Source organism: Gopherus evgoodei, chromosome 7, assembly GCF_007399415.2.
Source record: "Gopherus evgoodei ecotype Sinaloan lineage chromosome 7, rGopEvg1_v1.p, whole genome shotgun sequence".
NCBI classification, from domain to species: domain Eukaryota; kingdom Metazoa; phylum Chordata; order Testudines; family Testudinidae; genus Gopherus; species Gopherus evgoodei.
In genome coordinates this window covers 4,502,852-4,527,030 of record NC_044328.1, presented here as the reverse complement: position 1 = coordinate 4,527,030, position 24,179 = coordinate 4,502,852, and the positions used below count along the sequence as shown (strand labels likewise).

Genomic DNA, 24,179 nt, shown 5'->3' with positions numbered 1-24,179 from the left:
GAAAGTTTTTCCTAATATCCAACGTAAGTGTCCCTTGTTGCAGATTAAACCCATAACTTCTTATCCTGCTTTCAGTGGACGGGTCAGCTAAGCGCATGTGATGCACTTGCCACTTGGCATAAGAAGATTCAATATTTCAGGATCATCATCATCGAACTGAAATGCTATCATGCAGACTGTATATCTATCACAGTCCAGAACAGCATTATAGATTGTATCGTGCAGGGACAATCTTTCAGCAGATAAGTCATCACTAATTGTTGGAAGACTTAGCTGTATTGACAATTGTTCAGCAGTCGACGGATCTTTCAGACAGGCAGCATTTGAATACTTAACTGACTAGTTTTTACACATTTTTGGCTGAATAAAAAAGGAAAACTTTGATCAATCAAGACAGTTGTCAGTCCCTCAATCTGCTCTTTGTAATACTCGGGTTATGTGCACATCTCATAGGTCCCGCTGTCAGACCAACACATAGTCAGTGACATGAGCCTACCATTTTGTATTTGTCGGTAGGCCAGTAACTCTGTCACAGAACCAAATTAGGTTGATTTGTTCTTGACAAATCCATGCTGGCTGTGCCTTATAACCCTATTATCCTCTAGATGCTTTCAAATTAATTGTTTAATAATTTGTTCCAGTATCTTTCCAGGTATCAAAGTTAGGCTGATTGATCTATAATTTGAAGGTTAATGTTTGTAAAGCTCTAAACAGGAAAACCTTAACTAAATGCTTAATTATAATGTAGGGCCTTTACAGTTACAGGAGGGGACACATTTCATCCTAGAGCACTGTACAGAATATATACAAAATGCTGCCACTTCTGAGGGCAGAGTGGCAGCTAGCTGGCACACACAACCCTGCACAGCGGGGGAAGAGGAGGAATATTGGCAAATCCCCCACTCTTATCAAAAGTTCTACAGATTCTGTAGTGTCTGTACAGATCAGCAAGGGCCTTTGATCTTGAGGTAGCATCTGACAGACACTGTTCCCCGATAAAAGATGCACCACCACCCACAGTGCTGCCTAGTGGTCAGGTGGGGTAGACATGTCTTCTGCAAGGCTAACCCTTGCTCTCCAGTGTAGGGTTTGTAAACCCCTTCACCTGCCGTTTTTAAAGAGAAGTCCTATGTTTGCCCCTCTTCAGTCCTTTGGGATCTCACCTGTCCTGTGTGAGTTCTTGAAGATCATTTCTAACAGTTCCAAGATTGCTTTCAGCTAATTCCTTAAGTGTCTTAGGTTGAATTTCATCAGGCCCTGCCAACTTGAATACATCTAACTTATCTAAATATTCTTTCCTGGTCTTTCCCTATTTTGGCCTCCATTCCCTCCCCTTGTTCTTAATATTAATTGTGCTTAGTATCTGGTCACCACTAACCTTTTTAGTGAAGACTGAAGCAAAATAGGTATTAAACACCACAGCCTTCTTGATGTCATCAGTTATTAGCTCTCTCTCCCTGCTAAGTAGAGGGCTTACGCTTTCCTTCATCATTATTTTGCTCCTTACGTATTTAAAGAATATATTCTTATTGCCTTTTATATCCCTTGCTAAGTGTAGCTCATTTTGTGCCATAGCCTTTGTTACATTATTGTAAATTCTAGTGTGCACAAACACATTTGTTACTAGTTGTGTGGTTAAACTTGTATTTTTTAAGTTGTCAGCCTGTTGATGAATAAGTCTGAAAGTCTATGTACTTCATTGTCCTCCGACCCCACCCTTTGCCATTAGTCATCTTAGATTGTAAATTCTTTGGGGTTAGAATGTGTCTACCTTTATGTTTGTGCAGCACCTAATACAAAGCAGTCCTATCCAGATCTGGGTGATACCATCACATATATATTTAACAACATACAGTACTTTGGATAGTATACATTTCCAGTTTTATTAACTGACAATTTATGATAGACACAGACAGTATTAAGGCACAGGCACAAAAAGGTAGCATTAAGGTTGAGATTTCAATCTTACCATTGCATTTCCAGGCTTGAAAGCTTAGTGTTAGCATTATGCTATCACTTCTTAAAAGCTTAGAATTGGGATTGACATTTGTTAACTTTCTACTTGCATCCTACAAAAACTTTTTTTTTAAATAACTCCTCCTCAAAAACTCCCCCTGTACAAGGGATGGTGTATGTTCATTTATTAGTTGTGTCAGATAGTTTAGTTGATTGATATTCAATTAATGCCCATGTTACAGGTGGTCAGAGGTGGTGTCATATATAACTTTGGTTTTCCAGTGTTATCAGAAGCTTAGCTGGGATGGTCTGTGTAGTGAGATCTTCCTTTGGAGCTTATTAATACCACCTGCACTGGAATAGGACTGCTACATTAAAAGGCTGCTTTCTAAAGAAAAGTGCTGATAGTTAATTTCACTGGATCCTGAAGTTTTGTATCCACAGAATAGGACGGTAGTGCAGAGACAGTAGCAGGATAGGTTTCCCATTTCCCTTGCCAATGTGTCTCAACCCTGATCTAGAGGGAGCCAACTTCAGGAGCAGTCTCCATGGCCCATTGTGTCCTTGGCCTCCAACAAAAATTTGTAGAACTCGGAACTCTTCCCATCCACAGAGCACTTTACAACCTATAACTAATTCATCCTCATACCACCATCAGGAGATTGGCAAGTATCATTATCCCCATTTCCAAAACTAAAGTTCAGTGACATGCCTGGAGGGCCTCTGGGTCTGAGCTAGGATTTGAACTGTGAGTTCCTGGCTCCAGGTCCTTCTGGTCTGAGCAGAGAGCACACATGGCTGCCAATCAGTGCCTCTTATGGTAGTTTTTTTTTATGGGAACATCTGACCAGTAGAAACTGGACTGAAAACCAGATGACCCAAAAGGGATGAAGAGGCTTTTCCTCCACAGACACATCCCAGAGAGGGAGGATGATTATAATTCAGTGTGATAGCAAGATTTCCATTGAGGCTCCATTGTGGTAGGTGCCATACAAACACATGATAAGAGCTAGTCCCTGCCCGGAAGAGCTTGTGTTCTAAACAGGCAAGATGAAGAATGGGTGTGAGAGGGGACAGAGAGGCACCGAGTGATTAAGTGACTTGTCTGAGGGCACCTAGCAAATCACTGGCAGAGCTCTTGACTCTTGCCGCACTGCCTCTCTGTTGTGTGGCTGTGCTTGTCAGAAGGGTTCTGAATCAAAGTAGAGTAACCAGTGTTACTCAGTTATATGCCAGCACCCAGAATGCTCTTCCGCTGACCGTTATTTCATAGTAGTGCAGCTGTCTGAGCACTGACACCAGCACAGGTTTATGTTGTGTTCACGTGCACAGTTATTTTCTAGTGGTTTGCATTGTAAATAAACCGACGTGCCGATTCTGTTTCCTAATCCTGAGGCTGAGCCTGGCTGATGTTTGAAGTTTTCTTAACCATGAGGTACAGTTATCTGAGCTACTTTTGTGAGCGGGAGATTTGGATTAATGGGGTTTTGTTGGTGGTAAAGATAATCCAGATCACCTGGTGGCTTGACTGCTGCTTATTAATGTACCTCATCCTTGGGAGATGCTCCCTGGCGCAGTGAATACTGAATAGGCTACAGGAGTTGAGCTGGGCACCTCAGTCCTTTAAATAGCCCCCATCAGCTGGCATGCTGAGTGATATTAGTGGCAGTTGTGTGCTCCTAGACCCAAGGTGATGCTGCATGTGGGAGTGGGGCACTGGGAGAACCGAAGTGGAGAAATGAAAGAATGAAAGGATGGGGAAAGTCCTCAGATTCTGTCTGCACTGGTGGTGGGATCTGCTGCCATGTTCCGTGAAGCGGAGGGAGGAGGGCAAGGCTGTGGAGAGGGGAAAAAGTTTCAGCATGGGAAATAACATCTCGGATTTCCTGGCTGCCGCAGGGTTTACTGTCAATTCTGCGCAAACTGAAGAGTGCACCAGACCAGGAGGTGAGAATCCTCCTCCTGGGACTAGATAATGCAGGCAAGACCACACTCCTGAAACAGCTGGCATCTGAAGACATCAGCCACATCACACCGACACAGGTAAGGAAGGTTCTTCCTGTGCCCACAGGCTGCTGTGTGTTCTGTTTCCATTCCACACGCCATGTTAACCATATTTCAGATACAAGCTATGCCTGTGAAATGTTAAAAGGCTGCATGCCGAACTAAATTAGAAGGGATATCATCATTATATTGGTGTGTTTTCAACTGCAGAAAGGGAGCCAGTCCAAAATCAGTGTATAGCTGGCGAATGTAAATTTTTCACTCTTTGAGCCAGATTCTGACCTCAGGTATGTTGGTATGTATCTGGACTAACTCCATGGAGTTCAGTGGAATTACTTGGGATTTACCCAGGTGTAACAGAAATCAGATTTTGATCCCATTTGTTTTAAAACAAAGAGCATCTATTTGAAGATAGTGCAGCACTTGTACATTTCTGTCTGTGCTCCCTGCTTCTTTCCCCCTGGGCATTCCTAGAATCCCACAGATCTTGAATCCCACAATTCATGTCATCCCGAGTTGTTGCCTTTTACTCCCCCGCTTCAGCGCTCCCCACTGGGGCAATTGTGTCCCTCCAGTCCAAAATGCCATCAGCACCACTCCTGACTTGACCAGAGGAGGCTGCTAGAGAGCTATACAAGGTGCTCATCTCTCCCCCTCCCCTAGAAGCGGAGTGCACTGCCTCACAGCATTCCCATCCCCCGGCACCCCAGCGCAAAAGCCCACGCTCAGATTCCAAGCTCTGATCCCCTGGGTCATGTGGCAGCATGTTGCCAGGCCACACCACATCCTGTTTTTCCAGTTGAACACCCTTTCAGTTGGAGCTTTAGTTGATGAAATGGACCCTTCCGATATGCAGCTGTTCTTTTGAGTTGAGCACTAGTGTTGTGTCAAATGAAGCTTAGTCCTCTGGCTTTGGGTTAGACTGTACTGTGTGCTCAGTTTTCACAGGCTCAAGCCTGCTTCTCACAGTGCCCTCTGTTTTTTTCCTTATCAGCATCTCTCTCTCACCTCTTGCTGTATCCACCCTTCTGAGCACTCCAAAGACATTAACAGCAACATATGTCTCTGTAGCCATGACAATGTCAGCCCTTGATCCAGGAACATATGCAAGCTGACGTGCGTGAGGCTGCTGTTCTCTTTCCTCTTCACCTCTCCCACAGCTGATCCATCTGAACAGCAACGCGCCTGTATCTTGCCATGCTTTTCAGTAATGTGATATATACGCTGCTAATGGTGCGCTCTGATGAATATGATCCTGAGTTTCAGCTTAACACAGTGTGTGGTTTTACTTATGCTCATTACAGGGCTTTAACATTAAAAGTGTACAGTCTCAAGGTTTTAAGCTGAACGTGTGGGACATTGGTGGACAGAGGAAGATCAGGCCGTACTGGAGGAACTATTTTGAAAACACTGATGTTCTTGTAAGTATTGGCCACAGCTGAGTGCTTGTTAATGCAATGGCTTTCCAAGGTCTCAGGCAGAAAGACAGGCAGTGCTAAACGCCCTAATTCTGAGTAACACCATTGTTGGCATAATATTAATCATTCCAAACCCATTGGCAAGACTGGATACATGGGGGGAAATGGTGGAATCAGCAGAAACGTTTCAAATTTATTTTTGACTTTTCCAGCGCATTGTGCTTATCACTCCTATACATGCTCAATTACAAGTCCCTCAAGTATTAATGGCATGTTAACATATACTTTGCACATCTGTAGCAGTGTCCATTGGAGAATCTTAAGGCTTTTTACAGGTACTAATGAATTAAGCCACAAATAGTGAGGTAGGTTCAGTTATTTATCCTCCTTTTACAGATGGGGAAACAGGCACAGAACAGTTAAATGACTTGCCCAAGGTCAGCCAGAGCAGTCTGTGGAAGAGAGGCAGGAAGAGAACCCTATCTTTCATTACAAGATTATCCTTCCATACCTATTTCAAGGTTAATGTTTGTAAAGCTCTAAACATGAAAACCTTAACTAAATGCTTAATTATAATGTAGGGCCTTTATAGTTACAGGAGGGGACACATTTCATCCTAGAGCACTGTACAGAATATACACAAAATGCAGCCACTTCTGAGGGCAGGGTGGCAGCTAGCTGGCACACACAACCCTGCACAGCGGGGGAAGAGGAGGAATATTGGCAAATCCCCCACTCTTATCAAAAGTTCTACTGATTCTGTAGCGTCTGTACAGATCAGCAAGGGCCTTTGATCTTCAGGTAGCATCTGACAGACACTGCCTAGCTGTATGGCACTCAAGTTAACCCCTATAAAAGGTTTAAAAGCTGATGACTCGGCCAATAACAGCACCTGTGGTGCCAGTAAGTTTAGGAAATCCAAACCCAGTGCTTAGATCACTGAGGCTATGTCTACACTGCACAGTTGTCCAGGTGATTGGCACCCAGGTGTGAGCACCTGGGTTAGCCTTGCCTGGGTGTGAGCATCCCCACTGCAGAGCTCGAACCGCATTACTGTGTCCTCATTGTTTCTGCATTCATCTGTGTATGCCTGGGAGTATGTCCCATGATTTTGTGTTGAGACGCCTTAGGATTCTTTCCCAATTGGTTCTGTCAATCGCGAGAGAACTTGTCTGTCCTCTGGGCTGGGGATTTGTGGAAAGGCATTGGAGAGCTGTCAGCACTTGAGTGACTTAGCCTGCACCCTCACTTGCAAAGTGGGTGAGTTCCAGGCTGTTAAAGCAGAGCCTAAGCTCTAACCCACACCCCCAACCAGCTAAGCTCACCTGAACAGTAAGTCGTTGCTATCACATCGTTTTACAGATCGGAGAAACTGAGGCATAGATGGAATGTGACTTGCCTGTGAACACATAGAAAGTCTTACATTACTTAGATTATAAGCTCTTTGGGACTTGCTTCTTATATGTTTACACAGCAGCTAGCACAGTGAGGTCTTGGTCAATGACTGCAGCTCCTAGGAGTGGGGCTACCACAATACAAAATAATAATTAAAAGTCAATATCAGAGCCAGGAATAGGCTCCTAATCTCCTGTAGCGTGCCATGCTCTAATCACTAAACATGCTGCCTTTCACCAAGGCGCTGCACAATAAAATACACAACAGATACTAAATAGCTAGGCTACTCAGCATCATTATAGCAGGGGTAGAGGATGGGCCTACAGAGAGGTGGCCAAGGTTAACATAAAAAGACCTCTCGGAGTAGAGTGACTTTAATTGCTGAATGCAGGGAGGGATGGGCTGAGGAGCTGTACTGGGAGGAAGAGTACCACGTTTTAGGAGCCAGCCATTACAACAAAGCCTGCGTCACTTGCCTTCCCAAAGCAGAAGGGTGAGACCTTACAAGGAGGGAGCTGTGAGAGAGAGACTGGCCAGTGCAAGGCTGAAGAGGGGGAGGTCTCTTCTCCATTACAGGCTTTCAAAAACAGCAGAGCCAACTTAGTCAGTGAGCTCCTGTATAGGCAATCAAGGCACAAAACATAGGGTGGGTATAAAATGATCACGACTGCTCTGTCAGGGATTATCTATGGTGCTGTGTATGGCGGGCAAGCACTATGCAAGCAGGCAAAAGTCAGCACTGCAAAGCAGCAGCCCAGGAGCCTTTGACTGCTACAGCAGACACTTCAAGTCTGCGCATTGTGAAGATAGCTACTGAGTCTCCACGGGTATATTGCAGGCCGTGTGATTCCCAGTTCTCCCTTGCCAAGCTTGTAGCAGCAATTAAACCACCACGTTCCCACTGCATTTACTGTAAGGGAGGAGAGATGGGAAAATAAAGGATCATTCTAAGCCTGGAAGAGCAGAAAGAACCCCGCATCTCTCCCCCAGCCTACTCAAAACAACTGGAAAACCCTGTTTTGTAGGAGTAAGAAAATGGGCAGTGAGGAAAAGGACCAGTTGTGGCACTAGTGGATGGGAAGGTGGGAGTTGTACAGCAGCTGGTAGCAGTCGCTTCCTGACCCATTTCCACCACCACTTGCATGGAAATTACAACCCATTTACACCAGACTTGACATTAGCCCATTTTTTTTTAGAAAGCACCTGAAATGCAGGTGAGTATTTCTCACGCTGTGTCCACTCTGGCACAGCATTTACAAAGATAATTTAAACTGGAGTTGTGCCACAGAGCCAATGCTAGTCCTCCAATAACCAGTTTAGATGGGCTTTGCAGTGCAGGGACTCTGGGGCCAAGAAAAGGTACTGTCCCAAGACTCCTGCTTCGGCTCCATTCAGAACTGCATTGCACAAAGAGAGAGAACCCTCAAAAAATGTTTGAAAACCATGAAGTGATTGCACATTCAAATCAGTGCAGATGTGTTTGAATGGGAGATACTCCAGCTCTACACACCTGTGATATTTGGAAGCTTAACTCTGTCTAATAAGGTGCGTCTGTTTGGATGATTGCATATTCAGACACACACCTGCAGTGATTTCGCATGTGGCTTTCTGCTTTGGAAGTAGGCACTCTACATGTGCTGAGCTGGTTGGCGTTGTGCTGTGCACTGGGGGATTGCCTGCAGCCCTGTCACTTCAAACTGTAATATAGTCAGATCTCGCAAGTTAAGTGCCAATAGGAGACCCCCAGAGAAAACCCAGTGGCTGCTGGAGAAAGGATCAGTGAGTGTTAGGGGCACTTCTTGTGAGTGCTGAACTAATGCCCCAGCAGCGTGAGATGGGGACTCTGGTGCTGGAGAGTTCATCTTTCAGGTGAGATGTGAGGGTCAGTACCTGACCAGTCATCGTCACCACACATCTCATGACAAGAGCAGAGGTGTCTGCCTCAGTGCCCTGATCAAATTTCAGTTTGGAGAATTATGTTCTGTCCCATAACTACCTCACTTTTGGCAGGAGATGGTGTCCTCACTTCCTGTCCTAAACAATTACATAGTGTTCCTGTGTGTGGTAGCTAAACAGCTAGCGTTTCAGGGTGGCAGCCATTGATGCTCCGTGTTGTATAATTAAACAAATTTGCCAACAGTAGATAAGATATGGCATCCTCATTGGCATCCACTTAATGACATTTTAAATAGCTATTTATTATAGTTAGTTTTTTTTAAACTATTTATTTGTAGCTATTTATTATATCGTTTAGTGCTTAGGAAAGATGTCGAAATGACACTAGATCCCTCAGGTTACCCACTGAGCATGGACCAGTATAGTATGGGCAGTGGCACTGCAAGCTTTCTCTGTATATGCTGTCCTCCACCAATGTGCATCAGCTCTGACTTGTAAGAATCATGAAACCAGAGCAAGTAGAGAAAAAATGCATGAGGTCACCAGTTACCTCTTCCCTTGGCAAGCATACCAGTTTTCCTCACAATATATTAAGTCCATACTAACTCCAGCCTTTCCCAGTCAAAAAAGCAAACAGAATGTTGGGAATCATTAAGAAAGGGATAGATAATAAGACAGAAAATCTCATATTGCCTCTATATAAATCCCTGGTATGCCCACATCTTGAATACCTCATGCAGATGTGGTCGCCCCATCTCAAAAAAGATATATTAGAATTGGAAAAGGTACAGAAAAGGGAAACAAAAATGTTTAGGGGTATGGATCAGCTTTCATATGAGGAGAGATTAATAAGATTGGGATTGTTCATCTTGGAAAAGAGATGATTTGGGGGATATGATAGAGGTCTATACAATCATGACTGATGTGGAGAAAGTGAATAAGGAAGTGTTATTTACTCCTCCTCATAACACAAGAACTAGGGGTCACCAAATGAAATTAATAGGCAGCATGTTTAAAACAAACAAAAGGAAGTATTTCTTCACACAACACACAGTCAACCTGTGGAACTCCTTGCCAGAGGATGTTGGGAAGGCCAAGACTGTAACAGGTAAGGTTGATTTTGGTCAGTGTAATCCTTCCTGTGTTACATTATATGCAAACAGTAAGACATCACACTTATTTAGGCCTGTCTATTGTTTTAAACAACTGAACTGTTTCAGCCACATTAGCGATGAACCAGGGGCATAGTTCAGAGGGATGAGAGTAGCTGGCTTTACTAAATGCATATCTGGCAAGAACTTCCAGGAGCCTGAAAGACTGTGTAGAGCTAAAACCTCTTCCTCAGGTTATGCTAGTTTGCATTTACCCCCAAAGGGTTCAAAACCAAGTTCTTAGGCTACCAAGAAAGGAAACTAACTAATTCAGTGCTGGTGAAAGATGCCGAACTGACAGACCTCTCCATAAAACAAACAGGGAGAGCATAAGCAGTAGAAGTGCAAGCTCCCCTCACGCTGCTCCCTTTCCAATGGCCTTAGCCCTGCCCTGGAAGGCAATTCAATCTCCATGACCAATTCAGTCCATTTCTTCTATGTCAAACCACTACTAACTGTGTTATCTGGACACACTCCTACTGGGAGGCAGCCTGATTTACTGTACTGAGCATCTGATCCCAGGCCTGCCAGCAACCCCCTCTCTGACCTTGACCAGTCACAACCCCTTTCTCCCCTATTTGTAAAATAGGGATAGTTGCCTACCTTTTGGGGTGTGGGGAGGGGTAGTTAACGTTTGCACAGCACTTTACATAAATGTTTGTACTTGTGTAAATTATAAGGATTGCTGTTGGGAACTGGATTCAATTCAGTTTTACACAGGCTACTACATCCTTCAGTGTCTTCCTTCGCCTGTTTCCCTTGTAGATCTACGTCATTGACAGCGCTGATAGAAAAAGGTTTGAAGAAACAGGTCAGGTAAGTAACTTATGTTCAATTCTCTCTGAAGTAAGGTTCCTTAACGCCCTTTGCATATAGAAGTTAGGAATATATTTGTTATTGTTTGTGTGTGGAAAGTTGCATTTCAAGTGGGACTTTCCTTTCAGCATCAGCACAAATTATTAATTGTCTATTAATTTGATGAAGGGCTACCCTTCGTTCACCTCTACCAGAAAAAATGGAACCAAATGTTTTAAAGCCTAAACCTTTTCAGGTCCTTCTGAATCTTGCCAAAACAGACCACAAGGAATCATGTTCTTATGATTTCCAGCTTAATTTGTAAATACTGACTTGACCCTCTCTCTAGGTCTAATCAGAAACCTTTGAAAAGTTTTGTAACTCAATTCTGTTTTATCCTGGTTTTCAAAATGTAAGCAGATTGCTTGTTGGCCTAGAATCTGATCTGTGATGCAACTCATTCTTGCACAGCAGTGCAAGATCTTTTTCCCCCCACCTCCCAAAACTCAAGACAATCTCTAGCAGTTCAGACTTGCTAAATTCCATACCCTTTCAGTTCTTGGCTTCTCTACAAGACTGCCCATATGGGGTGCCAGTTAGTACCAGCTGTGTTGGGCTTGTCACATGGACAGTTGTTAGTTAAGAAGTGACACGAAGCTGCCCTCTCATTTCATACTAGGCCATTGCACAATCATCAGACGTTAAGGTCTTTTGATCACTGTGGAGCTACAGTGGATTGGGCCGGGACACATAGGTAAAAGGCCTTAGTTCCACCCTTCCTGAGCCATCTACTCCCCAACTAGCACATTTGGCAAAATACCCTGCAACCTGTCGTGCAGTGAAACTAAAGTCTGGCCAATAAAACCTATTGTCCAGCCTGGCTTTCAGCATTCCTTCAGTAGGTAACACAGCTTCCTTGTGGGAGGGAGGTTTTTGTTTCAGAAACAAGATTCTCTTTTATGAGTTACAGTTCATAAAACTTAGAACAAAAATCCAAGCTTGTTACTAGTATCATCACAGAGGTTCAAATATATTAGAGCTAGAACCACCTGATTTCAAGGATGAGTCAGGCAATAACTCCATTGACAAGGTTTTGGCTGTATTTTGTGTTGGTTTCCAGAGAGCAGGGATTGACAAAATGCAGAGTTGTAGCCTTTAAGACAACATGTTAATTTCAAAACTAAGCTAAAGACTCATGTAACCTGTAATTGAAAGAACTTGCTTCTGAACCTTGAGCACAGATGATTGTATACGCTCTTGCTTTTTTGTAATGGGATCTAGGTTTCACTGGAACATTCACTTCCAACATTTGCTCTAAATATAATTCTAATTAGAGACACATCAACCTCTGGTGGTTAAAGGTTCTTCTCACTCCCCCCACAACCCCCTTTTTAAAATGATATAGGAGCTGGCCGAGCTCTTGGATGAAGAAAAGCTCAGTGGAGTCACTGTACTTATATTGCTAACAAGCAAGAATTTGCTTACGCTGCCCCTGCTTCGGAGATTGCTGAGGGGACTGAATCTACACACCATCCGTGACAGAATCTGGCAGATCCAGTCTTGTTCAGCCCTCACAGGAGAAGGCGTGCAGGTGAGGTGGTAGCGAGGGCTTGTTGTGCCAACATACCTTACTAACTGAGGAGAGGCTGTGTGGTCTTTTGAAGGAGGCTAGTGATCACAAGAACTCGTCAGAAGACAGAATATCTTAATCAAGTTATAGGAAGGCATTTATTTATTTTAAGAGATGCTGTCAGGTTATCATTTCATGAAAGCAAGTTGTCTTATCTGTGCTGTTAACCCCTTGATTACCTGACTGCGCAAAACTTTCAAATCGAATTTACTTCCACTGATGCTGGGTTTTTGCTTCAGCTCAGACAGTGGAGAGCGGTTGGTCAGTTTCACTTTGGTCCAGCCTACAGCACAAAAGAACTACCAATGGTGGGAGCTGCTTATGATGGTAGCACCTGACGTGGCTAAAACTGTGTAGGCTGAGCCACGTTCCTGAATCAAGACTGAAATGTGTTTTTAACTTTGTCAGGTGCTACCACATAGTAACCAGATCCTACAACATGGTAATTTTTGTAATGTAGATGGGACTTAAGTTTAGTCAGTTTCACGCTTCTTGCATTAGGATAATATTGAAGTATTTGGGTTGCAACCACCGCAGGAGAATGTTTACATTCCAACCCAACTCTTTTCCTTCGAATTAAAAAAAAAAATCTGTCTTTACAGACCCCAAAGTGTAGGCCTAAATATACTGGACAGTGGCCTTGTAAGAGCTTTTGTTTATTTAGCCGAGACATAAACTTGGCTGCATTTGCAGCCAAGCTAGTGAAATATTTCAGCCTTGCAATCTTTATTTTGAAGTGGTGCTGTTACAGGGTATGATAACGTTATACTAGCTCAGTAGGTGACTGGGACTTGCTGTCTCCTAATTAATTTTTGCCCCACAATGGCTATTATTGAACCATGAAATACTCTTGAAGAAATAAAGCAAAAAGGAACACAAGTTTATATTTCAAATGTTTACATGCATCCCCTGTCACCTCTTCCCTCTGCCTACCTGCCCACCCCAGGCTCTCACCCACTTTGTTGCTCCTACTCATTTCTCCAGGAGGGAGCTGTGTTGGCCCAACAACTGTAAACACAATTGGGTGTGGAAGAATTAAATGCTGAAAAATGAGATTATCAGCTTCACCTCTATTAGCTGAAAAATATTTTTCTCCCCAGCTGATCCAAGTCTTTCTAGACCTGCCTGGCTGCTTTCCTATTGTCTGCTGCTTCTTATTGTGCCTTCAGATGTGTGCAGTGCACCTGTGTGTATCTAGTAAAGTCTAAAACAACCTAATATGTGGAAGTAAAATCCTCTCCTGTGCTTATGTCCAGATAGCAGAGGGCAGGGGCCAAGTCATTAAGTATCTGCAGACTTAAATGTTTTGTTCATCACCCTAAACTAAGTGCAATGCATTTAGATGTGTGCCAGATAATGTCTCACTTTGTCACCCCCATCTTCTGGTACTGTCAAAGATGGCAGCTTATTACAGCCGTGATCATCCAGTGGAAGGGTGGGCAAGTCATAACCTGCCCTAGAGCTTGTAGAGGGAATAGCCATCCCCATTCCCAATGAGCTCCGAGAGGACGGATGGTCTTACGTTTAAGGCACTTGCCTAGAGCTTGGGAGACCTAGGTTCAAGTTCCTGCTTCACTCCAAACTTTCTGTGTGACGTTGGCAAATCCCTTAGTCTCTCTATGCCTCAGTTTCCCCTCTGTACGATGGGAATAACAGCCCTGCCCTGCCTCAGAGGGGTGTTGTGAGGAGAAATCCATTAAAGAACATGAGGTGCTCAGATGCTGCAATGATGGAGGCCACATAAGTACCTCAGACAGATATCTAGATAGGCAGACAGCACTTCAAACATCATCAAACCAGACAGCAAGAGGCTCTCACTTTGGCCTTTTGAACAAGACAACCTTTCTGGAAATACAACTAGAGCAAAGATTTTATATCTCAGTTGGCTCAACTTAAGGAGTAGTATTTATCCTGCCTTAGCCTCGTGTCCTTTGGGGTTTGTCCCATGAAACCACAGAGGCGGGCCACCCCTCAAAATATGGGGAGGGGGAAAGAACAACACATTTAAGGAGCCTGGGATTAAGACAAAACGCATGAGGTTCATGCTACAACATCTCTGCACAACGCCGTCATACAGGGAGCTATGGTTCAGATCCCTGTGCACTACTCTGAGAACTTCTCAGAGAATGTTGAGTTTAGTGACAGAAAAATAAATGAAGATGCTGGAAGCCAAGAAGCATGAGGTATTTAGAATGAAACCAAGAGAACAAGCCTGCTGCCATTGCTGTCAATGGAGCATAGCACCCAGTTAGACCTGAGAGACGATACCAATGGATTTTGATAAGAGGGGTTTCTCGGGAATGAGTATGTGCAGGAACTGAGTTCATAGGGAAGGTTTGGTGACGGCCCCAAGGAAGAACAGTGAGCAAGGATAAATAATGACAATAACCGAAGGGGAACCAGTTTGAAGGTCATTTAATTAGTTTAGTTGATAGCACCACGGTGTATCGGATTGGGTAGTTAAGACTGGGGATTTCAAGGTTAATGAGATTAGATTATTGTTAATAGAATGATATAAATTTAGAGAATTTAACTATTCTTTGAAATAGGTTCGTTAATAAAATGTTAATTAAGAAGGGAATCTGCGTTGTCATCTTGTCCTTTAACATTAACCTTTTGGGACTTGAGAAAGGTCACAGCAGCTTCCTTGGAAAGCTGTGAATAAAGGTGACTGGGTTAGAGGGAACCCCCGCAGGTTAGCCCCCTGCACTTTTAAATTGCATTAAAATCCCATTCGGATAACAGTAGCTCTACCAGGGTGGAGAAAGACAGGGATTGCAGGAACAGTGGAGCTAGGAGCAGAGAGCCTTGTGATGTTTAATGAGGGAGCAGGGAGAGAATTGTCAGGAATACAAGATTACAGGTGTCTAAAAAGAAATGTACATCTAGGCAAAAAATGTGTAGCCACTTATAGCATGATGATAGAAGCAGCAGCCTGGAATCTTAGGTACTGGGGCAGGATCTTAGCAGCGTGGACAGAGAAGAAAGTAACATTTGAACTAAGGAATATGCTGAAAACATCCAAGGTGGCGAATTTTGAACTCCCCTGACCCAACTGATTATGGCAGACCCAGGTTTACCTGACGGGATTAAGCCTCACTGCCCTCAAGGTCATGATTAGGGGTCAGAAGTTTGTGGCTGTGCCTGATCTCTGGTTTATCACATCGGAGCAGACATCAGGAGGTTCCTAGGGGGCGGAAGGGACTTGTTCACTTGTATTTGAAGTCTTATTACTTTACTCTTGTAGCTAAGGAGCTGCTGGCATGGGGTTTAAAACAAGTCGAGTGCAGTCAGCCAATCCCAGCCTGCAGCAAACCTCTCCAAATCTGCCAACACAGCTCACCTTTGGCCTGCTACTATTCCAATGTCCGGTCCGTCCTGAGTAGAGACACTGCCAGTCATGCCACATTGCGTGGTGCTTTAGTGTATGTCTGCACTGCAGTCAGAGGGGTGTCTGCAGCATCTGCAGTATGGCCAAGCTAGTTTTGATCTCGCTAGCTCCAGTAATAGCCGTGAAGGCATGGCAGCACAGGCCCTACCAGTGCACCCAGAACCTCTGTGCTCAAGTGACTAACCCATGCAGCTGCCCACTGCTGTTATCGGAGATAGCTAGTTCAAGCTATGGCTGCCGTCACATCTCTGTATTAGAACTGGAAAAGATTCAGAGAAGGACAACAAAAATGAATAGGGGGATGGAACAGCTTCCAGAGGAGGAGAGATTAGCAGGACTGGGACTGTTCAGCTTGGAAAAGAGATGACTGGGGGGGATACGACAGTCATAGAGGTCTAATAATTCATGAATGGTGTGGAGACAATGAATAAGGAAGTGTTATTTACTCGTTCATGTAACACAAGGACCGGGGTCACCCAATGAAATGAATAGGTTTAAAACAAACACAAGGAAGTACTTCCTCACACAACGCACAGTCAACCTGTGGAACTCATTGCCAGGCGATGTTTTGAGGCCAAAACTATAGCAGGGTTCAAAAGAGCACTAGATAAGTTCCTGGAGGATAGGTCCATCAATGGCTATTAGCCAAGATGGGGAAGAGATGCAACCCCATGCTCTGGGTATCCGTAGTCTGAGTGCCAGAAGCTGGGAGTGGATGACAGGATCACTCGATGATTGCCTGTTCTGTTCATTCCCTCTGAAGCACCTGGGATTGGCCAGGATATTGGGCTAGATGGACCATTGGTCTGACCCAGAATGGCTGTTCTTATGTTCTCTGATTGCAGTGTAGACATACTCTGTGTGCGTGGCCATGTCTCATTCATTCTTGTGACCAAAATTCAGGATTTGAATCCAGCTTTTCAGAAAAGAAAAGCTAGGGGCATCTACTGGCAATAACCCTGTAGTACCCTCAATTGCCCTGTCAGGAATCCTCCTCATTGACTGCCATGCACAAGAGACATTGCCCGTATGTGGAAAGTAGCCTCGTCACTATTGTTCCATGAGATGCTTTGCAGTGTTGTTTCTCCAGGGTTTTAGCCGACATGAATTTGTAGCCAGGGCTCTGTGGGTCGAGGGGATTTATTCGATAAGGTGCATGGACTTTTTCCCTCAGTTCATTGTTTAGCATCTTTTTTATTGATGTTTACTAGCTGTAAAATCCAAAGAATTCTAACTCTCTCTCCCTTTATGGCGTTAGATTTAATACCTGCTTGGGAAGGGAATATTACTACTGTATTCATGTTCATCCTTAGAATAACTGCTAATGCCAAAGCACACTGCTTCAGAAGAGTGCAAAGTTAGTTATTGTGGCTGAAATACATAAAGCACAAACAAGGGTTAATTGTTATTGTAGGAATAAGGTACTTTTCATAAAGAGTCAATTTCAAATACGTACAGGCAAGAAAATATAGGACGAGGGAGAGAAGAAAAATTGCTCTTCTTGTTTTTAAATACTCTATGAACTTGGTTCTGTCTTTCATACCTACCATTTTTCTTCCCCCACTCTACTTCCTCCATACTTTGTGCAAGAGCCTTCTCCAGCGCACGGCCTCCCATCTGAAACAGCCTCCCTGGGTTTCTCCACCATAGCAACTCTTCTTCCCATTTCAAACCTTTGCTGACAATGTGTTTTCCATATCTATATTTTTCTCTTCCCTTCCATTGTATTACCTCTCTGCAAAGCATGCTGGGATACCCTGTGTAGGAAGGATGCCAGGCACAATAAAGTTGCATTAGAAACATTTGAGGTATCTTTAGTGCTTGCAGATAAGAGTATGTTATTCATGCCTCTGATATAGCAATCATCTTCTCCTACTGGGTCATGTTAATCTCCACCACACCCCACGTGAACTAATTAGATATTAAAATTAACTCGTTCCATAAATCCTGCTGTAAAAGTTAGGTGAGCCAGGTTTGGATTTCAAACCCCTCGGAGTTCACCCTTCATCTCAGAGTGCTTTGTCATTCTTCTGCCCTCATTACATGGTTATTGCAGCTTAGGCTCCCAGCCATGGTAAATCCCATCATAAACTCGCTTTATGACCCTCGCCTTTCTGGTGCTCCAGTGGGCTGGTTTCCCCTCCCTGAGCTCCCTAATGGCACCAGGCTGAGTTTTAATCACTGTAAATTCAGGTTCTGGTCAGATTAGCTGGGAGATAGGATGCGCGGTTGTTGTTTTGTAGTGATGTATTGTTTATGGGATTACTGTGCTGAATAGCAAAGGGTGTCAGCTGATATTTATTACTTTAAGCTGTCTCAGCTGTTCTGGTTCAGCAAGTAAACCTACATTCAAAATGAATGAGGGGCTCTGCTTGCCTTGTATGCCATGATGTGTGCAAATGTGATTATTGCTTAAGACACTGCGGAAACTGAAATCATTCTGGGAGCATTTTTTACCCTTTGCAAGCAATCATGCAGATTTCTAAAGAACGCAACCAAGCTGAGGGCTTCAACATATCTCCTTCTAGCTCCATTGTAAACCTATGGCCTCATGTACCTCGAGAATCTCTCTCTCTAAAGTGATGAGCTTTAACCCACTCTATTGATTGCTTAAAGCATTACATGTTTTACACATAGGTTGTACATTGTTACTGAAGGGAAAACACAAAGCTGCTGGGCCTTTAAATGAATCTACTCTTGACTTTTCCTATTTGGTCAGAGGATTTCTGACAATTTGTTGCACACACTGATCTCTGCTGCAATACTAAATAAAAATAAAGAAAGTGACCCTCCCTGAGGTTAGACCCATATTAGAATTAGGCCTTTGTCTGTGTATGTCCCATTTAAATTGATACACCACTGGGTTGGTTTTATCATTTAAAACTGCAACAAGGGTCAGTTTAGAAAACCACTGGATCTCTTCTGATAAGAAGTACCCAAGGGGACAGCTACCAGGGTAAATTTCTGTTTTCAAACTGAGATCCTCTGTGCTTCTGATTACGCCCTGAGGATTCAGTGTCCTCTTTAACACCTTCTGCGTGGCCACCATCCTTCCGGCTAAGAGCTAGACAGGACTCTGTTCAGAACCAATGTATGCATTTCTTTTCTTCACCAAAAGGGATTGCTGTGGTGTGCCAACAACACTCTTCCACTGTAGTATGCAGCATAGTTGTCGCCGTGTCAGTCCTAGGCTATTGGAGAGACAAGGTGGTGACGTATCTTTTACTGGACCAACTTCTGTTGGTGAGAGAGACAAGCTTCTGAAGCTTACACAGCCCTGAAGAAGAACTCTGTGTATCCTCAAAAGCTTCTGTCTGTTACCAACAGAAGTTGGTCCAGTAAATTTAAAAGCTATTCTCTCTCCCATCTCATCTGTCTTAACAACACTCTTGGGAAGATCGAGCTCTTAACCTATTACTCCCACTCTGTGCTGGCCTGAGAAATAAGAGAGCAGGAAACGACATGCAATCCTGCCACTGTACAGAGCAGAAAGCTACTAGCAGGCTGCTCAAATATTGTTAAGGTCTAACGACTTTAAAGGTGTAGTAATAGTCAGCCAAGTGATTCTGCGAATGACCCACTGGGGCTCCCTGTCCTCTCTCTGCTGCTCCCAATCCTATCTGCCCACTTTACAAGTCCAAAGGTGGATTTTCAAACCTCAGACTTGAAAATCCAGCTAGCTTCCTCCTGCTTTGAACATCATCTTTCATACTAACTAAAGACTCTGCCTTGGACTCTAGGGGGCAGTTTAGAGGGTGCACATGGCTGATGAGAATCCAGCTCACGTTCTCCTTATTGGGTCAGCTCGGCAGGGCTTTTAGGGCAGCCGCACGAGCAGGTAAAATGATGCTCTCTTTGCTGGAACATTCTCTTCACAAATCCCAACTTGTTTTATGGGCAATTAGGACGCCCAACTGCCCTGTGTGGTAGAGGAATGTTATCATCATAGATGGGGAAGTCTGTCTATTTAAGGTACTTATATGGCCCCCATCACAGGTGCATCTGAATGCCTTACAGTCCTTACTGTATTTCTCCTCCCAACACCCCTGTGAGGCAGAGCAGAGTTGTTATACCATTGTACAGATGGAATTTGAGGCACAACGAGACAGGAAGTCTGTGGCTTAGCAGGTTATTGACCCCGAATCCCAAGTTAGCATCCTAACTTTAGGGCCAGCATCCTCTAAAATTGACATACAGGAAGACTGAGTGACTTGCCCAGGGCTTCAGTAGTCCATAGCAGAACCTGGAATTGAGCCTCGATCTTTTTAACGACAAGTCAGTCCTACTGCCGAGGACGCGGACACAGCGGTGGAATGAGAAGACAACCCTTGTTTTCTGACCATAACCGCTCTGCGACAGGAGCCACTGAACAAAGGGGCATTTGCAATTTACATGTTGCATTGTGGGGAAGTAGGGGAGAGAGGGATACAAATATGTTTTCCGAATGACAGCTTGAGGAGTCCATATCCCCTTCCTTGACTAACGTGCCTTTCTCTGTGTCCACCTTTTGTCCAAAGGACGGCATGAACTGGGTCTGCAAAAATGTCAATGCAAAGAAGAAATAACCCTCCCCCAAGCTGCATGGAAATGGAGGAGCTGTGGAAGCTGAATTCTATCCTGGAAGCGCTAATTTGCTGCTTTCTGACCAAATGTTTTTTCCATCTGTGCACAGCTACAGCTGTTAAAAAAAGGGAACAACAACAGTTAAACCCGCTGCTGGGATTGGATCTTTACCTGCTCCTTAGTACAGTTATTTTTCCCAATAAAGGAATTGTACTTGCCCCCCCTCTGTATAAATAGTATTAACTGTCTCCACACTCAGCTGATTAGAAATGTGATTTTAAACAACAGGAAGCTTGTGATTCAGGTTAGAGAATTCCAGTGGGCCGGAAGCTTGTGCTTTGTAGTCACCAAGACATTCACAGCATGCCCTGCCCCCACTGGTTCCACAGTCATCCTGGCCATTCTCAGATGGCAGTCAAAGCTTTTCCCCAGTGACAAATCAGGTGTTGTTTCGGTAGCTAGTGTGGCTCGTTATGTCATTTCGTGGAAAGTGGGTAGAATTCTCATGTCATTCCCTGCGCCTGGTAGCCCTAAAAAGGACCTTCATCTTAACCAGACACAGCAGTGACGCCGCACCCCTCCCTAGAAGCGGGAGAGGAGCATGTATGTATAACCCAAGCTCTTGACAGTTTGAAGGCAAGGAGTGAGGGTAGCTTTTCCTCCAGCTAAAGTAAAACGCAGGCCACCTCACCCTGGCATATATGCGGTTACCCATGTTGAGTGCAAGGACGGGTGGTTATATTTTTGAGAGTAAGCTTAGTATTCCACAAATCCTGGCCATCGAGGTAACTGTGCAGCAAAGCTCAGATAATTCCATGTTTCAGTTCCTAGAACAAGGTAAAATTGCTCCCACTTTTTTCTTTTTTGAACACACAGTGTATTTTCTGCCTTCTCTAAAATCGTTCAGTTCAAGAGGTGCACTGGGGCTTGTGGGATGAAAATCTACAATGGCTTTGTGGTGGGGATAGCTTTCTGATCCTAGGCATCATGAAGCTGGAGCCATGAAACGGCCACGGTTGGAAAGAATCTCCCAGTTTAGAATTACTCCCATGTATGTTTAGGTATTGGAATAATGGCAGATAGGGCAAGATTTTCCTTCCTGCTTCCCAAGATGATGATTCGTTTTCCCTTGGCTGACAAATCCTACAACTTCAATCCAAATGGATGTGTCGGGGAGGGGGGCGGTGCTTGTCATTTCTAGGTCCCCAGTTCAAATCCAGCCCAAGTTGACAGGGACTAAGAGTCACTGGCATCTGAAAGCAGTTGTGTCCAATGCAAAAAGCATCTGCTGGCTCTCTGTCCAGCTAGTTTCTAGCATGCAGATTTACAGATTGTTGTTTTTTAAAAATCCACTATCCTGATTGGCAGCATTGCTTGCTGAGCATGAAGGCCAAAGAATGACCACAGCCATGCCCTGCCCTCTCATCGCTAGGAGACGGCTTGGCGGGCAGTGTGGGAAAAGGTTGCCCTGCCTGTACCCTGGTGATCCTGCTTTCTGGAGAGCCAGAGTACATCTGTCTCCAAACCCAGAAGGAGAATGGTGTGACGATTGAAGTGATCTAGCCCCAGTTTAAAAACCAAAAGACGGGGGAATAAAACAGGCTCAAGTGAATTCCTAAGCGATAGCTAAATACGCAAGGGGACATGGTTACAGCTTCGTGCAGAATGAGCAAGACAGCAGCATAAGACACGCAGGCAGATCTGTTTAAAATCAGCTTGCTCAGTAACTCTCACCTCCAGCTGCAGTACCTTATCCGGAACCCCAGGAATCTTTGCAGCACATGTTTGGAGTAACGCCTCGCAGCATGTGTCTGAAAGGTCACCTTTGCTTTGTTGTTAATGCATCCGCCCCCTGTAAACAATCGCAGCTCTCTTCCAAAGAGCGAGGTTGTGCTGTTTAAGAGGCTAAATGCAAAGCTTCAGAATATGGGCTCCCAGGCTTGAAACACGTCACCTTTGCTGCATTGAAAGTGCAGTGTTTCTGAAATGCTTCCGGACCCCTAAACATCAACAGTTTTAAAAGAAACCCATGCTCCTGTGACCTTAGCTCCCGGCCACTTTAAAAGAGCCTTGAGTTAGGCTCTTCCCTTCTCTTTGATCACGTCTTTAACAAGCAGGCAAACTATATTGACGTGTTTCTTTGCAGCTAAGAAGCAGTTGATAATGTGCGTCGCAATGAACTGTTTGCATTTGAAAAGATTTTCTGTTTTTTCCATAGTCAGACATATATGCACTTGGAAATTGTATTTTTTTTTTAATTTTTCTTGTTGTCCCAACATTGAAGGGGAAATTGACTTTATTGGTCACTGAGTCCAGAAATGGCTTGCTGGATCAATAGCTATATGCCTGCACGTAGAGAGACTTGTTTGCATCTTTGGTGTGGGCATCTATTCACACAATGCTCCCTGCTAAAATCCAGGAGACACAAGTAATCAGTCCGTTCAGACAATAATGGAGACAATGTGATAGTGTGAGGTGCTACCAGAGTTTTATTTCCATGTGTGTATGGGAACTTAAGTAGAGCATCCCATACTGATGACCATAAACTTTCCCTTTGTGGTAAACAAGCCTCCATGCATCCCCCGGATGGGAATTAAAAAGTACTTGAGACACAATTCACCTGCCATCTCTTATTTTAATATATTTACAGTCCATTCAACCCTGATCAGCTAAGCAAAGCTTCTCTCCTCTCTCAACACCACCTGTCTAAACACAAAGTATCAGACTGGTTACAACCATCTGGAACACCTGCCATCGTTGAAAAAAAAATCTCCATTGCACCCGCCAGGGTCACATTCAATTTATGCCAATTATGGTGTTTAGGTTTTGTCCTTCTGATTGTGTCTGCTTTTTCCCCTTTTAAGGAAGTTTCTATGGAAACAAACTATCTCATTGACATGGGTGGAGCTTATTCATAGATTTCATAGCTTCATAGATTTCAAGGCTAGAAGGGCCCATTATGATCATCTAGTCTGACCTCCTGTATAACAGAGATCATTAAATCCCACCAGTAATTTCTACATCAAGCTCAATGACTTGTGATTGAAGTAGAATCTCTCTTTTACAAAGATATCAAACCTTGATTTAAGGACTCCAGGTGACAAAGAATCTACCACATACCTTAGAAGGCTGTTCCAATGGTTAATTACCCTCACTTCTAAAAACATGCATCTTATTTCCTGTTTGAATTTGTCCAGCTTCAACTTCCAGCTGTTGACTCCTGCTAATGCCTTTGTCTGATAGATTAGAGAGCCTTCTGCTAGCTCTGTCTGGGTTCTTAGAAGGGGAAAGAGGGTGTAATGGTTAAAGCTCTGGGTGGAACATCAATAATTCTGGGATAACACTGGCTCGAGACATACTAAGTTCTCCTTTTTACCCATTTTCCAACTATGTTCTGTGCACATTTGAGATTTTTGTATTCTTTCTTATTGCACAGGATCACTGTGCTTTCGTTATTAAATATATTTGTATGATAATAGCACCCACTAGCCTCATTCAGGATCACACCTCACTGGGCTAGGGCGCCTACAAACCATATTCGAAGATGCATTTTCTTCCCCCGGAAAGCACACAGACTAGGCTGTCCAATTCTGTCTTATTTCAGCATATAATCTGGCCCATCCACGCTCTATAGTTTGTTCCATTTTTTGAATTTGCTCAAAAGGGGTATTTGCAATATTTGGTCATGTTGTAAAATTCAGTGTATAATTTAGATGTCTTTGTCGATAAATAAAAATTTAGTAGAAGCAAGAAGTCAGTGTTTTGACGTTATATTTTGTTTTCAGCCAAAGGTTTTGGGGTTGTGTTGTGTCTTTATTTTTCAGACCATCCAAAAGGAAGACTTTTAAAGGATCCTATTATCTGCAGAATACCTTCAGCATTTCAACTCTGCCTCTTCTCATCAAAGAATTAGACATTAGGTATTAGTAAAATGCCTCACAGTTTTTTGAAACAAGGCGTCTTTTCCCCTGGAAAAATGG

General features: G+C 43.8%; 1 protein-coding gene across 1 annotated transcript; it reads left to right on the top strand.

Annotated features, from left to right (window-relative positions):
• The first annotated feature begins 3,803 nt into the window (after positions 1-3,803).
• On the top strand, positions 3,804-23,945 carry ARL3 (ADP ribosylation factor like GTPase 3). Its single transcript, XM_030569897.1, is given in 6 exon segments — positions 3,804-3,842; positions 3,844-3,999; positions 5,265-5,381; positions 10,586-10,636; positions 12,021-12,206; positions 20,154-23,945. Coding segments are annotated over 6 exon segments (582 nt in total). The 5' UTR covers positions 3,804-3,818; the 3' UTR covers positions 20,202-23,945.
• Positions 23,946-24,179: the final 234 nt, after the last annotated feature.